The following is an 18,004-nucleotide window of genomic DNA, read 5'->3' on the forward strand; positions in this document are numbered from 1 at the left end:
GACCACATATGAAATAGTTACAAGTGTTAATTTTTCAGTGCAATAAATAAATAAATCTTGGTTTATACTTCAGAATATGTGAGAACAGATTAGAAGCTCGACTAGGATCAATACAAGTTCATGAAATTTGTCATCGACTTCAGTGGAACTAACAATAAAGTATTTTAAAACCCTTTATAATTTCCCTTCCTTTTCGTAACAGGTTATATAATTTAACCAGGACAAGAGAGAGGGCGGATGGAGTAGAACAGGAAGACATTAAGTTAAATATGACAGCACTATTAGATGAGTTGATTGAAGAGCCTTTACTAGATTTTCCACTTTAACTTCTTACTTATTATTTAATCAAGGGCTGGGGGTGGGAAGTTTGAATCCAGGCAGTTGTGCTGGGAGTGGGAAGTTAGTGTTTTCCATCTCATCTAGTATGGCCAGAGTGTGTGTGTAGGAAATGCAAAGATATATATTTACTGCCACTGACATGCACACTTTATAATTTCCTGTTTTACCTTTCAGTTACTTTTTAATACTTAGAATATTGCTGTTTGCTGTGACTTACATAGGGAAAGTGATAGGGAGAGTTGAGAGAAAGAGTAGTACAGGTAGTTGTTACTAATGTATGCAGTTTGGTGGAAGGTGATCTTAAAAGTATGCATTTCTCTGAAAAAAAATCTCAGCTGTTCTAAACACATTTAGCTTCTGTCCTAAGCACATTTACTTAAACAAACAAGCATCCTGTTGACTTCAGGAACTATAATAGGTGCTTAGGAAATTATAGGTTAACTGAATTTTGATAGCAATATATAGTGGAAAACACATAAATGACTACTAAAGAGACCATATGGGCAGTATCCAACTTATTCTATCTGTGCAAGGATTTCTGCTTGCTCAGTGGACCTTTCTCCCCCATGTGCCATTCTGGGGGTTTCTCCAGCCCTCCAGACCAAGATGGGGACAGCATTGGACACATATGGAGAGAGGAGAGGTGGGAAAGCTTCCTTAGGTAAATGGAAATCTTTACATAGATTGAACAAATCAGTTAGATACCATCCTAAAGCTTAACCGTAATTATTAAACAACATTAAAATATTACCATATGAAGAAATTGGTATCAAACGACAAATATTTCAGTAAAGAACAAATCATGTTGCTGATAATCAATATAAGTTTTGTTGTACTAGCCAAAGGCCATGACAAAACCATACAAACACTATCAGGAAAAGAAATATCTATATAACTATGTAACTGTATGTAAAAAGCCGAGCCACTGCCTGAACCATCAAAATCATAAAATCCTGCTAATAAGAAAAATGCAGCAATGTCTGAAAGAAATACATTTTATAAGGAATAGCTGCAAAAAATAGAGAACTAGAGCAGAAATATGCAAATAACAGATTATCAATTTTTGGCATCAGCTGTTAAAATGTTTCCTAATGTTGAAAAGAAACTTAATTCTGCTCCCATCTGAATTTAGTTGCAGTGGGTCATAGATGTAATGTGAACACAGCATAAAGTTATGGAAAGGCTTAATAAAATGTATTCTAAAAACCTCTGTTTGTATATCAGGAAAGCAGAATTTATGCTGTAGCCAAGTCAGGCTTACGCTTTTCTGAGGCCTTCAACATGGACTCTTTCAATAAAAGTAAGTGTGACAAAGCTGTTTTGAGGATTGAAATCTTAAATTTATTTAACAGGTACATATTTTTCAACTCAGTGAGACTTACCTCAGAGTAAACAGGATAAAAATCCTTTGCTTGCCTATTTGTGGAAATAAAAGATCTCAAAAGTATACAAATCAGTCTTTGGAAAATGTTTTGCTTCTTTAATTATATATATTAAGTTAGATCAAGCATGCTTCTTATATTCATGACGATTTACATTACTTTTTACTAGCTTTTAAAATTTGCTATAATTATCTCATTTTCTTCGTTCTATTTAAAAATATTAACATATCAAAAATGCATAAATTTCATAGAATGCATTTTGTCCACATGTTCTTTTACCTTCTTAGAATTTGTACGTCTGTATCTGACAGTCTGATTATTCGGCTATTACTTTATTCAATGAAAAATTGCCCTAAGTAATCCAGCGTTTTCAGAATATATATATATATATATATATATAATTTTTTATTTCAGGTTCCACCTCTTCAGCTTCATATTCCTCATCAGGACTTTACACATCGCTAATATACAAGAATGTGACTACACCAGTCTATACCACTCTTAAAGGGGTAAGATTTTGATTTAAAAGTTGTATTTAGGGGATGAACTCTTGCGGTCTGTTTCAAAAACATGACATTTCATACATTTCAGAGCAAAAAAAAAGTGCTTGAAAAGTTATTGGTACTGCTTTGGAATTGTTGTAGTGGGGATCCTACAGACAGAATCCCAGGGTATGATGATTGGCTAGTAATTTTCCAGTAATCATTTAGAATATGATGAGTGTTAAATTGTTAAATGAAAATGGCAAAATATTTAAGAGGTGGAACCTTCTGGTGGCATATTATTATTTCATGCACCAGATGTGAAACCTGAACATAACAGTAACATTTAAAATACAGTAGAGCCAGATATACCAATGGAAAGAAAGTGAATGTTGGATAACAATCTCCAATATTCCACTTAGCTGTGGCAGGGCTTTTATCTTCTGGTACATGAAGGTAGAAGCATAAGAGGAGAGACAAAGAGCCAGCCCACCAAACATTCCCATACCACAAAAATGTATTGGGTTGCTTCTTAATAATTTGGAATTGGGGCCCCATTTCTCCTTTGTACCGATTCCATAACCTTCTGAATTTCTTTTGTAAATTGAATTTTATTTGAATTTTATTTTATTTTCATTATTAGAAAGCAACACAAATCAGCAACAACCCTTTCTTAGATGACTCTTCTGGGTCTGAAGAAGAAGACAGTTCCCGATCCAGTTCTCGGACATCTGAATCAGACTCTCGAAGCAGAAGTGGCCCAGGGAGTCCACGGGCTGTGAAACGAGGTGGGCATAAGGCATACGTATGCAGTACTTTTGAATCAGTATAAGTGTTCTAGGGGTTCTCCCGATAACTCCCAAGTCAGTGCATTTATGGAAAGGACAAACAACAGCTTGGATGTGGTAAGCCAGAGAAGCATTATAGAACATGACTATTGCAGTTCCTGGTTTTTTTAGATAGCTGGGAACTAAAGAAATTTTCCTGTTTCTGGAACATCCCCAACCTTTCTAATGGGAAAGTAATGTTACAGTAACAGTAAAGTTCGTACAACTCACATTTGACACTGATTAAGCTCTAATAGTTTGCATCTTCCAGGCTAACAAGGATTGTTTGGTTGTTGGTTCAACCCTTGACAAGCAGGAAATATATTATTATTATCTGCTTTGCATCCAGGGGTCTCTCTGTCTTCAATGACCTCAGAAGGTGACTATGCTATTCCTCCTGATGCCTACTCAACAGACACAGATTATTCAGAACCTGAACAGAAATTGCCTAAAACCTGCTCATCATCTAGTGATAATGGGAAAAATGTGAGTAATGTACAGCCTCTTTTATTCCAGGGCCCTTGGTTCCTTAGGCTATATCTGCACAAGTGATATCCACACTTCTTAATACTTTCTTCCTACGTTTTTCTCTGAGGTTAAACCTGTGTAACCTCTCATTATACGTGTACATAATAGGCTACTTAGAGAAAGAGAGTGGACAGAGGAGCAATCAAAATACAATTGAAAACGGCAGTACACTGGCAACTTATGCCCATTTTAAAATTCCTGGACTTTCGAGATTTCACCCACCCACCCACAGATGTTTGTGAGACAAAAGAATACATCTGTAGGATTGCAAAATGCCTAGGAGTCTGATGTAAGATGTGGGAGGAATGGAAACAAAACACAAATTAGAGATTTGGTAGAGTCTGGATGAGGAACTGGAGATTTGGTAGAGTTTGGATGAGGAACTGGAAATATATGAATTGTTCCAGTTAAAGCATATGTATGTGGGTTATATGTGTTTAATTCAAATTTAACTTTCTGAAGCAAAAGATAAGCACTTACAATTTAGTTTTTATAAGTTATAAAGAGTCATCAAGAGGAGAAGCGGGAGGAGAATGAAACTGATAGATTAGGAGATGAGTGGCAAAGAGTAGAGAGAAGATGTGGCAGTGCTTATGCTAGCAGGCTATATTACCAAGGTGTTGATGGGTTCTTTCTTATGGACAATGAAGCTTTTCCGTGCATCTGGCTTATTAACTCACACCAGTAAGACATGCAGATCAATCAAGTTTTACACTTCTACATTACAGCTAGTTATATAGCTAAGTGAAATAAAATAAATCATAATTACCCTTCAACACATTAAAAAATACCTTTTAAATTATAGGAGCCATTGGAAAAATCAGGATATTTGTTAAAAATGGGTGGTAAAGTAAAGACTTGGAAACGACGGTGGTTTGTACTCAAAGGAGGTGAATTGCTGTACTACAAATCTCCGGTAAGCAAGTGCTTTATTGTATTGTGCTTATAGTATTATGAGTTTGAATGCATCAAATGCTGCAAATCAACCTACCATTGGGCATCTATTGGTTGGTTGCGGACCTTATGACAGAAGAGCAGTTGATCATTGGAGATCTCTCTTCAAAAGGGGGAGGGAAAGAAGAACATGTTGTAGCAAGTTTAAATTTGGAGACTTCCCCTTGTGTTACCCATCTGATCTAAGTAAGCCAGCTTTAGCCGTGTTGGAAAGGACACAGAAGTCCACCACATCCTCAGTTTTAGTGTGTGCTTCCAAAAGCCCCAGAGTGCATTAGGAGCCTGGCCATAGCCACAGCCTTCCTGGGGACAACTCATATGCCACTATTGTAATTCCTGTGTTGACAGTGGCAGAGGTTTTCAACCTTTATGAGTCCACGGCTCCCTTGACCAACTACATTCTTTCTGCAGCACCCCTGTGGGGTTGAGGAGCCCAGTTATGTCACCCCTTGCCTGCAGAGCTGGCAGTGTCTCACCCTTTTTCGAACACCTTCCCTTGTGGAGTGTTTCCTCAGCCTCCACTCCTCGAGAGTCCTCCGGGCAGCTTCTGCTACCGCCCCTGGTCTCTGAGCTGCCCCCCCCCGCCCCAAAGAGAAGTGCCACCTTACGCTGCCCTACAGGGACCTGGGACTTGTCTGTCCTTTCCCAACAGCAAGGGCTGGCAGAGTAGTTGGCTGGGCTCCCTTGCCCGCTTGCTTACTCTGAGGCAACCTCAGCTCCTGGCAACCAGCACCCCCTGACCAGCCCCAGAGCATCATTCATGTGCTGAGCTTGTAGCCAGGGTTGCTGCAACAAACAGCTGTGCAAGCCTTTGGGAGGCAGATACGCAAGAAGGCATCAGAGGAGGGAGGAGAGAAAAGAGGGACAGAAACCATGGTGCACTGGTGGAAAACCACTAGACTATGGTTATCTTTATGGGAACGAACCTAGGTGATTCTTTCATTCATGTGCTTCCTATTCCCTCTACTTTGTTGTTACTTCCAAACCCTAAACTGTGGTTAACCTATGTTCTCTTGAAACAAGCCAGCTTCGTAAGTCAATATTTGAATTTGGTTTCAGTAAACCACAGTTTGTCCAAAGTTGCAAAGAACAGGGCAAAAGCTTCCAGTCTCCTCTTTGCACAAGATCTGGTGTCTCCAATGTTTTGGCCCTACCCAATGACACCAAAAAACAAACATGGGACCGTTTTGCCCAAAGCTATGCAGGCCCCTTCTCCTACTGACCAGACGTTTCTGAGCTATGGCCTTTCCCTGATGACCTGAAAGTTTCTGTTCTCCTCAAAAAGAGAATTTCAAAAGGAGATTCCAGTGTACAACTGATGCATCAGAACTTGTCAAGAAATGTGATTCTGTCTGTTTGGACCTTCATTACATATCTTTAGGCACCAGGCAAAAATGTTTCTCTATAACTAGATCTTTGGCTGATTAAACAATTTATGGCCTTTTAAATGTGTCTTTATCGGGAGAAACTGGCAACTCTCCCAGGTGACTTCTGTTTCAGTGTATCTGAAGAAGTGTGCATGCACACGAAAGCTCATACCTAGAACTAACTTAGTTGGTCTTTAAGGTGCTACTGGAAGGAATTTTTTTATTTTGTTTTGACTATGGCAGACCAACACGGCTACCCATCTGTAATAAGATGCTGACATTCTTGCAGAACATTTCTGAAAATTTCCAGGGCAACAGCATTTGTAGCTGATGCCACAATGAGTTCTCAGCCAGGCTCTGGCTGTGCCATTGGGAGATATACAGTACGTGGCTTCACAGCTTGTCTTCTTAGCCCTTTGTTGGAGGAAAACCTTTTGGTGAGGAGGCATTGAAGTAGACAAGAAGGCCATGCTTTCAGTGAAGAAAGAGGGAAGCTGGTCCTTTTGATGTTTCTTCTATCCCTAGCAGTCCTTTCATCCCATCAGATGAATTGAAAGAGGGGAAAATCATCAGTCTCATTTTTCTCATTTTTTTTTTCTCCTACAGAGTGATGTAATACGTAAACCCCAAGGTCAGATTGAACTAAATGCATCCAGCCGTATTGTAAGAGGTGATGGAAAGCAAACAGTTCAGGTACTTCATTAACTTTCTATAATGAAAGAATTTGGCCTTCTCTGACCACACAGGCAGAGGGACAAACCCCTTCTTAGTGACATTTTACTGGTCTTGCACAATGAATTTTCAGTGGAACTCAGAGCACTTCCACTCAGCCGTTTATTGACTAGGTGCTGCTCATGCATAGAAGTTTTTTGCAGCTTCTGCATAATGTCATCCTCACCAGAATACCACCCTATTCACTCTTCCTCATTAAATCCAGATTTACTGTTTCTGCAGGTGTTTTAAATTACTGGATTTTCCATGAAAATAGTAAATCCAGATTAAAAAGGGAAATAATATTGGATAGCATTTTAATGAAGACAAAGTTGTGTAGCCATTGAGGAAACTCGCAGGCATGTGAAGCACTGAGTCCACAGTTAACTGTTCCAGGTTTCTCCAGAAGTGAATTAGGAAGCTCCCGTTGGAGTAAAGCATCAAGTAGAAATTTTGAAGGAACTTAAAAAAACTTCTGATAAGATTTACAACATTTTTCAGGAGGCTTTGATATGCCTGGAATGGAAACGGAATGATCCTTTAAGAATTTACTCTGAGAATTTTTAAATATCTGTTGATGACTTGTAAATAAATATTTGTTCAATTAATATACTTAATAGCCTCTCCCCCCAGTATAACTAGGTTAACTTCAAACTCTGTTTATTACATACTTGATGTTTAAATGTAGGTACCAGTAGAATATGGTTATGATGATTTGTATTACCACAGTTCAAGGTTATTTCTTCCATCACTTTGCAGCTGACTACTGAAAAACGAACCTATTACTTGACTGCAGATTCCCCAAACATATTAGAAGAATGGATCAAAGTACTGCAGAATGTTCTTAAAGTACAGGCTGCAAGTCCACTTTTCATTCAACCAGATGTCAAACCTGCCATGAAAGGCTTGCTTACCAAGGTAGAAATCCTTATTCTCCAGTACCATTAGCTTTGCTTTTGTAAATTAGCAAATTCTTTGCAGATAGAATTAAGAGATGAAGGTGAATTTCAGAAATATAGCAACTCCCCAATTCACAGCCCAAACCTTTTCTAAATTTGAGTACAATGAGTTAGCCACTGCTGGTCAGTACCCTCCAAATAACCTTACTTTTGCAAGGGGTGGAGGTCTGATGGTGGAAAGGGCTTGTTGGGGACAGTAAAGGCTTTGTCGATTTATTCTTATACTTGGAAACTCCTGAGCATGCTCAGAAGCGTTATTTCCTGCAAAGGTACATGGGGCTTCCAATTTCCTGTCTCCTGGCCCAGTTCATTGAATTGGAAGCCAAAGGAAATTAAAATATTTTTGCACAACCTGTTAACTTGAGGTTAAAGTTTGCTTGGGCAAGGACAGCTGGGAGCATTCTTCTCAAGGCTGGGTTTTTGTTCTTCCCTAGAAAAGCTCACCATGTTCCTGGGCTTTTTCTGAGAATTCCCAGGGGCAAACTAGATGTAACATGAAACACCTCTTTTGTATTTAAAAAATACAAATAATATAAGCTTGAGGAACTGGCAGTTGTGATCAGAGCAGGCATAAAGGGGAAATTTAATCATTTTCTCTCCACTACAATCATCTGAATCTGGTATTTGCTTTGTGGAGAAACCATTCCAACATTTCTATCATTGAAAATGGTCCCTTGTGTATTTAAAATAAAGTAAAGGAATGTAAGGGACGGGTGGCGCTGTGGTTAAACCACAGAGCCTAGGACTTGCTGATCAGAAGGTCGGCGGTTTGAATCCCCATGATGGGGTGAGCTCCCAATGCTCGGTCCCTGCTCCTGCCAACCTAGCAGTTCAAAAGCATGTCAAAGTGCAAGTAGATAAATAGGTACCGCTCTGGCGGGAAGGTAAACAGCGTTTCCGTGTACTGCTCTGGTTCGCCAGAAGCGGCTTAGTCATGCTGGCCACATGACCCGGAAGCCGTACGCCGGCTCCCTTAGCCAATAAAGCGAGATAAGCGCCACAACCCCAGAGTCAGCCACGACGGGATCTAATGGTCAGGGGTCCCTTTACCTTTACCTTTAAAGGAATGTATAGGTTCATACTCAGTACATACTAGGCATTTTTCAATTTATTCACTTGCAGGTGAAACATGGATATTCCAAGAGAGTGTGGTGTATGCTGGTTGGGAAAACTTTGTATTATTTCCGCAGCCAAGAAGACAAGGTATGTCTTTTTAACCTATTAAGGTATTAGAATTCATTTCTACTTGTGACTTCAAGGTCGGAAGTCCTAGGTCATTTCTTAGTTCTCTTGAGACTGTGTGAGTAGGTACAAAGGGGTAATTTCACAAATTCAGCATTTATTGGAAAACAAAACTTGAACCTGTAATTCTGGATGAAGGAAACATTCGTAGGTAGGAAATGTGTGTATATTATTGCTAGGACAGTGGCAACAAGAATGCTAAACTGGGTGTATCCCCTACATGCACATATACACACACAACTTAGTATGATGTTTGTCAGTTTTTCTACCAGTATGCTTTTCTCATTTACCTTACCTGATGTCTTTGCTTCTAGTTTCCTTTAGGCCAGATAAAACTCTGGGAGGCTAAAGTTGAAGAAGTTGACCGGTCCTGTGATTCAGATGAAGATTATGAGGCCAGTGGCCGTAGCCTGTTATCAACACACTATACAATTGTCATCCACCCTAAAGAACAAGGTCCCACTTACCTTCTTATAGGATCCAAGCATGAGAAGGTAGCAAATGGTTTATAATGTCTAGTCAATTTTTAATAGTGAACATAGAATAATGTTTATCAAAGGGAAAAGTAAGTGGCACTGTGCAGATTCAGACATAATGCTAAAACTTAATTGAGTGTTACAAGGAGGCGCTGAAGTGATCCTCAGGCTTCTTTAGTTCCCCTTTACCCTCAGAAACTGAGGGTGTGTGTGGAATATTGACATCTTTCAGTTTAAGTATTTATTGTATGGTCTGTAGATTGCTATACAGCTATATGGTATTCATCATGTGGGTGTGTATGCTGGAAGCAAAGTAAATTGGAGAATTTTAGTAATATTTTGATTACGTTGGGATGTAGAATGGGTTTTTATACTTAACAAAAACGGTTTTTTAAATTCAAAATGTGGTATTCTACTAAATTATACTCAGAGTAAACCTACTGCATTAATTTCAGTGGGCCTCTTCTCAGTAAAACTTTGTTGAATACCACCCAAACTTATGTTTGGGAGTAGATTGATCTACAAGGGTGTGGTTTTTGCTTATACCAGACTGTTCTAGGTAATTAATAAATGAAAGCTAAAACTAATTTATGAAATGTTTTATTTTCTAGGACACTTGGCTCTATCACTTGACAGTTGCTGCTGGAAGCACAAATATAAATGTTGGGACAGAGTTTGAACAGCTTGTCTGCAAGTTGTTAAATATCGAAGGTGAACCCAGTAAGTCAATTTCTTTTATTGCAAATTAGTTCATATATTATATGACTATATAGTTGTTCCAAACTTGGCAAAGAAGAAAATAAGCTATTATTCCAGACATTTTTAAAAATTGGAAATACAATGCCATCTTGTAGTTTTCAAAAAGCTCACATAGGACTTTTTCTTCCAGGTAGAAGAGGCTGCCCCAGCAGTCCTTGTCAATTGCATGAGGTTGCATGTTCGAATCCTGTATGGGGCAGCTGCATATTCCTGCATTGCAGGGAGTGGACTAGACAATCCTCAGGATCCCTTCCAACTCTACAATTCTATAATTCTACAAGTTGGGCAACCTGTGGCTCTCAGTCTAACTTCACACAGATGGGGGAGCCAGAGGGAGAGAAGAGCAGGAGGGGAGGAATGCTGAAAATGGAGGAGATGGGGTAACAAACCCTCTCCAAGCAACCTGTCTTTTCCCTAGCAACCTGCTCGACAAAGAAGGGTTCGGGGAGAAAATGGGTTGCAGACAGAGAGAAAAGGGGTGGCCTCAGCCACCTCCAGCATGGATCCCCCCTAAAATAAGTTCCCTAGTCCTGGTTAAGGGGAAATCAGGTGCAATGGACCAGTTCTTCAAACTGAAAACCTGGTATATGTAGAATGTTTTCAACTTGTTTCATTTGATTTGCACATATGCCTATTTGATTTTATTAAAAATATCTCTTCAACATACCTGTCATAGTTAGACTTGATAGAAAATCTTTGTCTCAATTAAGCCATCAAAGCTTTAAACTCTTGACACTGTCACTAGCACTGTGATTTTACTAGACAGGAGTGGTGTAGCAGGGGCCTATTAACATTTTACAAAAATACAGTAATATTTCTGCCCCCTAGAAGTTTGAAACAGTACACACTGAAGCCTCCTACGTATGATTTCAAATCATCAAGTACATCATTTGGGGGTTTGCCCATTCAAAAATAAAATAACATTTAGGAAGCATTGTTGCTACTTTTTTCAAATAGTGTTTTTAAAATGGTTGCATAATGCTTTGAGGAAAGAGCACAGGGGAAAATGTAGATTTAGTAAAAGCATATGTGGTATTATGCCGGACTATTTGTACAAATATTTGTACACACACATCTTGCCTTATGTGAAATCGTTCCTTTTTCCAAGTTGATGATGATGAATAGTTTTGTTTATATAACTCCCTTCCTCTCAGTGGAGCCCAGGGTGGTGAACAAAACAATAAAAAGTATGTCACTTGTACATTATAATTCTAATATATTTTTAAACAGCATAGCTATAATAACAATATATAGCTGGACAATAATACTGTTAAGACCCAGGACATGTTCCAAAACCATAGGCAGACAAATATGTTTGTAGCAGAGAACTGAAACTTAACTGCACAGGGGGACAATTGCATTTTCCCAGCAAAGGAATTCCATAGTTGGGTGCTGCCACAAAGAAGGCCCTGTCTCAAGTAACCATACCATGGTCCATGCCCTTGGATGAGCTCATGAGCCAGGCATCTCCATCTCTTCTCAAAGATGGGTTAGTCAGGCACTCCTTTAAATTTGTATGTATGTCTTAACTTTCTTGTAGAGCAGAGTTGGGGAACCTCAGTCCTGGAGGTTGAATGTGGTCCAGCAGGCCTCGTAGTATATCTTGATTTCAGTAAAGCTTTTGACAAAGTCCCCCATGATATTCTTGCAGGGAACCTAGTAAAATGTGGGGTGAATGGCGTAACTGTTAGGTGGATTTGTAGCTGGTTGACTGACTGAACCCATCAGCTTGTCAACTTCATGTTAGGTCTCTCTTAAGAAACTGCAAAAGACTAGTTCTAAATAATAATGTTATTACTTTAAATAGATGACTGTGTCTCTTTTTGTGTCCCAGCTTCCCAGATCTGGAGGCACCCTGCACTTTGTCACAGCAAAGATGGGATTACTTCTCCTCTTACAACCCTCCCATCTGAAGCATTGCAAACAGAAGCTTTAAAATTATTTAAGGTAAAAAAAAGGAACTTTTTATGTGGTTGGGAATGATTTTATTTTTTAGTATATTTTATTTGAAATGGTATAGAATGCATATTATAGTGCAGCCTTTTTCATGACTGCTCAGACAGTAAGTCCCATGAGTTCAATGGGACTTCTAGGTAAACACCTAAAAACATTTAATAGGAAGTAAGCCTGATTAGAAGCAACATCACTTCTGAGTAAACTTACTTCTGAGTAAACACACATAGGATTGTGAATTTGAATATTGACTTTCAAAAACCAGCCTTGCAGAAATGCCTAAATGTGCCCAGACATTGGCTTTGATAGTTTTCTATAGGATTGCTGATCAGATCGTCGGCGGTTCGAATCCCTGCGACGGGGTGAGCTGCCGTTGCTCTGTCCCAGCTCCTGCCAACCTAGCAGTTCGAAAGCATGTCAAAGTGCAAGTAGATAAATAGGTACCGCTCTGGTGGGAAGGTAAACGGAGTTTCCGTGCGCTGCTCTGGTTCGCCAGAAGCGGCTTAGTCATGCTGGCCACATGACCCGGAAGCTGTATGCCGGCTCCCTCGGCCAATAAAGCGAGATGAGCGCCGCAACCCCAGAGTCGGTCACGACTGGACCTAATGGTCAAAGGTCCCTTTACCTTTACCTTTACTCTCTCGTAGCAGTGTATGTCTGTTTCTTTGACTCACTTGCTACACTTATGAACCACCTTGCTTCCAAAGTGCCAAAGGCAGTTTACAATTTCAAATAATGGCTGAGAGTGAGGAAGAGGGAAATATGCAAATTCATAATACAGCTCTTTCATGATGTTATATAAATAAATTACACAATATAACTGTGGAGGTGGTTTGTGAAGGAAACATTTATGGGAGAGAGCATGGCTCAGTGGTAAAGCAGAGCATATGCTTTGCATGCAGAAGGTCCTAAATTCAGTCCCTAGCATTGCCTCTTAAAAGATCAGACAGCAGGTCATGTGAAAGACCATAGAAGGCCATAGCCACTCAGAGCAGACAGCACTGGGCTAAGTGAACAAATAGTCTAATCTGGTACAAGGCGGCTTCATGCATTCTGATAATTCTGGGAAGGGAGAAGCCAACTAGCAGTTGGATCCATAGAACTGAGTCCCCTTCTTCAAATAACTATATCTGTACATCAGCCACCCATTGTCAATGAAGACAAAGTTATTTCAAGTTTAAATTGGTTTTTTTATACCCTTGTAATTCAGCTTAAGTTGATATGAAACCTCCCCCCAATTAGATTTAATTAAATTTAAAATGCAAAATGGAAATTATTTTTTTCTTGTTCTCTGTTGCAGACTTGCCAGTTGTTTATAAATGCAGCAGTGGACTCTCCTGCCATTGACTACCATGTATCTTTGGCCCAAAGTGCTTTACAAGTCTGTCTCACACATCCAGAGCTTCAAAATGAAATCTGTTGCCAGTTGGTTAAGCAGACAAGAAGGCGGCAACCCCCAAATCAGATGGGACCAGTGCAGGTACTGAACACTTTTACACCTTTCCTGAGGGATTGACTTTGATGAGTTTGTACCAAAACTTCTTCGTTACAGTGTGCAGGTGGAGGGCGATCCAGAAAATTACAACATGGGTAGTCTCTGCACAAGGCGGGTGGCAGAAAAGGAAGGGGAAGGGCATGGAATGCAAAATGGGCAGCAGAATAAGAGAGACGAGTGGGTTCAGAAATAGGGCATCTTCTTTGGCCTGCGTTCCTGGTTGTTCAATGTCCACTATGTTCATAAGCCTCCTTGTGCTTGGAGGCTGTTTGATTCTGAAAGAAACTTCAGATTATGATGCTGATCTTTCTCCTTGCTCAGGCCTGGCAGCTTTTAGCACTCTGCATTGGACTCTTCCTTCCACAGCACCCATTCCTTTGGCTCATCAAACTTCACTTGAAGAAGAATGCAGATTCCAGGTACTGTATACCTTATAGGAAAATCAGACCATCAAAGGCTAAATGATTGCCTTCTGTTATGAACGAGTATAATTTAATGGCCATAGAAATGTAGCACTATTGCTTCAACAGATGTTAATTCTTTTTCATGTTAATTATTGACATTGCTCCATTGGTATTGGTGTTAATTTACATGTTTTATGTTAGTTCCCTGCCCAAGTAATATAAAGCCTTTGGTTTGCCCATTTATAAAGTGGTAACTGCACTGAATATTGAAATGGGGTCATTGACATTACACTATCATTCTGTTTTTCAAGTTTTTCAACTTTGGAAACTGTGATATTGGAATAAAAGTTAGTAGACACACATGCATTTTACCTGATCCCTCACACCTATGTTAAAGAAGACCAGGAAAATATGAAAAGACATTATAATATTATCTCACTCAAAAACTCAGTTGTTGGTGTGCATATTCACAACATCATCCTACGTTTCACGTTTGGATCCTGACTCATATAACCATTTTTGGTTTGGGATGGGAAGAAAGAAGCAGAATAGTTTGCCATGTGACTTGTTAAAAACATTCTTGAACATATTGTTTAACCATTATATGTTAAAATAATCTGTTGAAATCCCTGCTGTTTTCAGTTTGTTATGAAGCCTTGTTTTCTGTTCACAGAACTGAATTTGGAAAATACGCAATTTACTGTCAACGATGTGTAGAAAGGACACAACAGAATGGTGACAGGGAAGCCAGACCATCAAGAATGGAAATTCTTTCTACACTTCTAAGAAATCCCTACCATCATTCCTTACCTTTTAGTATTCCAGTGCATTTCATGAATGGCATATACCAGGTAGGAGTGAACCGTAAAATGATGGAGTATTGGTTGTGCTGTCAGAAATATTTAAAGATGCTGTGGCTCTACTTTCTTCATTGTCAACAAGCAGGTTGATATTTTTTTATCCATTGGATAAATCGTTTGTGCTTTTCTTTAAAAAATGTACGGTTTGGATCTGAAACTTTCCCTTCCACAGGATACATTCTGTAAATGGAAGAGCATCTTTGGCTACAACCCACTGTATGTACCAAGATTTTCACCACGGCACTTGCTTCTTCAAAATCTAAGCTTTGTGAAAACTTATTTCACTTTTATGTTTCACTTGTTTTGTCTAGGTTGTTGGCTTTGATGCTTCTACCACAGTGGAAGAATTTCTAAACACACTCAATCAAGACACAGGAATGAGAAAACCAGCCCAGTCAGGTTTTGCTTTGTTTACTGATGATCCTTCTGGCAAAGATGTAGAACACTGTCTTCAAGGAAACATCAAGGTAAACAATCCCTTTAATGAGCTCACAGTCAAAATTACCTTTGAGTTGCAAAAGAAAACATTTTCCTTATTTAAGTGTGTTTCATTTTCCTTGGCGCACATTGACCGGGGGGGGGGGGGGAGCAAACAAATGCTTGATTGTTTTAAGCACAAATGGTAGTTTTAGAAAGCTCATTAAAGATAGCTGTGGGAACTTGAAAATGATTTATGGGAATATTTTTGGTGACTTTGTGATACATGGGAATGGTGTTACAACAGTTTCCCATATGGGTTTGTGGTGTATTGCTAAACAGGAAGTGGGGAAAGTTCTATACCACTATCCACACAGAGGACACTCTGTTGATGTCAATATTTTCCACAAATATTTTCCACAAATTTATGGGATAAGCCCTACAGTAGACACATATGGCATACTTGTCATGCACAATGTTTTCCATTATCATGGTAGCAAAATGGTCATAAGTCACATTGATTTCAGTGATAGCTCCAGGTCAGATGTCCCTAGGCTTTCTCATATCCCACTAAGTTAAATGGGGTTCACCCCCAGAAAAGTTTGCATGGAATTACAACTTAGGTCTTTTAGTGATTATTGCTGTAAAATCAATACTAACTAAAGTGTACAAATTCTGTTTGGGCGTATTTTGCCATAACTGTGTTCTGCCTTGTGGTTTTCCTTGTAGATCTGTGACATTATTTCTCGATGGGAGCAGGCATCTAAAGAGCAGCAGCCTGGGAAATGTGAAGGCACAAGAACAGTGAGACTGACTTACAAAAACAGGTATGTAATACAAACGTGTCCCTCGGAGTCATTGCTCTTAGATATTTTTATAGTCTATTTGCAGCCCGAGATGAGCTCCCATAACTGAATTCAGTGCCAGGGCTCAAGAAGTCATCGTGTGAATTAATAGTTTAATAAGAAGTTAAGCCCATGAGGAACCTGTGGCCATCCAGATGATAATGGGCCAATTCCTATCAAGGTACAGATGTTTCAGCAGGGTTATTGTCAGTTTAGCATTAAAGAGGATGTTAATTTCATTGGCCTACAGAAATGAATAATCTGTTTAAAGCTGGTAATTATTCCTCCAGGTATTTATACAGAGCATCATTAGCTTTCACATTATCTGACCACTGAATAGCATAATTTCAAGTCCTTACTAGAACTGATTGTGAATTCTGTTTCATAAAAATTATACACTGCTTAATTGTAAAAACAACAACTCTTAAAGCAGCTTACAAAAAGATAAAATAATAAAATTGAAGAAAAAAATCTCCATACTTTAAAACATACAAAAATTAAAATACTAAAACATATTAAAATTACCTCCACTCTCTAAGCATCTGGGTAAAAGGTAAAGGGACCCCTGACAGTTAAGACCAGTCACAGATGTCTCTGGGGTTGCGGCTCTCATCTCGCTTTACAGGCCAAGGGAGCCGGTGTTTGTCCACAGACAGTTTTTCCGGGTCATGTGGCCAGCATGACTAAGCCGCTTCTAGCGCAACGGAACACTGACACCAGAGCAGAGCACGAAAACGCCGTTTACCTTCCCGCCAGAGTGGTACCTATTAATCTACTTGCACTTTTGGGGCGTGCTTTCGAACTGCTAGGTTGGCAGGAGCTGGGACTAAGCAACAGGAGCTCACCATGTCGCAGAGATTCAAACCACCGACCTTTTGATTGGCAAGCCCAAGCCTCAGTGGTTTAGACCACAGTGCCACCCATGTCCCATGCATCTGGGTAGGCTTGTCTAAACAAGAATGTTTTTAAGCAGGTGTGAAAAAGAGTACAGTGAAGGCGCCTGCTTGATATCAGTAGGCAGGGAGTTCCAAAGTACAGGTGCTGCTACACTAAATGATTGAGTTCTTACACATGTGGAATGAGTATTATGTGGCATCTGTAATACTATTCACTATCTGTAACTGGAACTATTCACTTAGTTACTTGGGTAGACTCGTGAAATTTTCAATTGCAGTTTGTAGTTTCAATTTGTTCAATTTGTAGTTTGTCACTCTTTCTTTTTGTAGGCTGTATTTTTCAGTTCAAATACGTGGGGAGACAGAAAGGGAAAAGCTGCTGTTGATGTATCAGACAAACGATCAAATTGTAAATGGGCTTTTCCCTGTAAACAAAGAGCTGGCACTAGAACTGGCAGCACTAATGGCACAGGTAAGGATCATTTGTGGTTGACCAGATTTGTAATTTAAAAGTACCCTCCACACATTTCTTTTGGGATATGAAATAGCAGATAAATCTAACAATCACATTTTGTATCTTGGGACTTCAGACAGCATACATGGAATTATTCTGTTTTTTAAATTTACAACAACCCTGTGAGGTAGGCCAAAATTGTGTGACTGGCCCAAGGTCACCCAGTGAATTTCCTGACTGAATTGTATTAGAACCCAAGTCTGCCCAGTCAAAGTCCAACAAAGCTGACTTGCCTTATATAACCAAGACTGCGAGTGGGGGGAGCGTGAATTGGGAGAAGTAGATTTGACTGACCTCTGCCCACCTTCAGGTACTCGGTGCAGCATCAACCAAGGTTGGCTGTCCCTGTGGTCCATATGACATGCATTCAGTTTGCCAGAAAACCCTTTGTGTCTTGGAGTGGGCCTTTTAACTGTTGTTGGGCCAGCAGGACAGATGGTGGGTGCTGTTGGTTTACCCTGTTGCCTAATGGTCTCCCTGACCAAGATGTTGGGGGCAATATTGAACATAGTGTTGGAGAACACCAGGGTGGTGTTTCTGAGTGGCTTCAGACCAAGGTTGCTTTGACTGGTCTAGCTTTGGATTTCATGCCCT

General features: G+C 39.6%; 1 protein-coding gene across 2 annotated transcripts in view; it reads left to right on the top strand.

Moving 5' to 3' along the window:
• Positions 1-18,004, top strand: part of PLEKHH2 (pleckstrin homology, MyTH4 and FERM domain containing H2) — a 64,237-nt gene that overhangs the window by 32,764 nt on the left and 13,469 nt on the right. For both annotated transcript variants that reach the window (XM_081854501.1, XM_081854502.1), the window contains 17 exons: positions 1,564-1,639; positions 2,136-2,230; positions 2,847-2,991; positions 3,380-3,516; positions 4,364-4,474; positions 6,486-6,572; positions 7,350-7,508; positions 8,672-8,752; positions 9,106-9,285; positions 9,879-9,987; positions 11,861-11,973; positions 13,280-13,459; positions 13,796-13,893; positions 14,552-14,729; positions 15,050-15,205; positions 15,885-15,982; positions 17,227-17,368. In XM_081854501.1, coding sequence (XP_081710627.1) covers positions 1,564-1,639; positions 2,136-2,230; positions 2,847-2,991; positions 3,380-3,516; positions 4,364-4,474; positions 6,486-6,572; positions 7,350-7,508; positions 8,672-8,752; positions 9,106-9,285; positions 9,879-9,987; positions 11,861-11,973; positions 13,280-13,459; positions 13,796-13,893; positions 14,552-14,729; positions 15,050-15,205; positions 15,885-15,982; positions 17,227-17,368 — 2,145 coding nt within the window. The remainder of the gene's footprint in view (positions 1-1,563; positions 1,640-2,135; positions 2,231-2,846; positions 2,992-3,379; positions 3,517-4,363; positions 4,475-6,485; positions 6,573-7,349; positions 7,509-8,671; positions 8,753-9,105; positions 9,286-9,878; positions 9,988-11,860; positions 11,974-13,279; positions 13,460-13,795; positions 13,894-14,551; positions 14,730-15,049; positions 15,206-15,884; positions 15,983-17,226; positions 17,369-18,004) is intronic.

Source organism: Podarcis erhardii (genome assembly GCF_964252035.2).
Source record: "Podarcis erhardii genome assembly, chromosome: 3".
Taxonomy (NCBI): domain Eukaryota; kingdom Metazoa; phylum Chordata; class Lepidosauria; order Squamata; family Lacertidae; genus Podarcis; species Podarcis erhardii.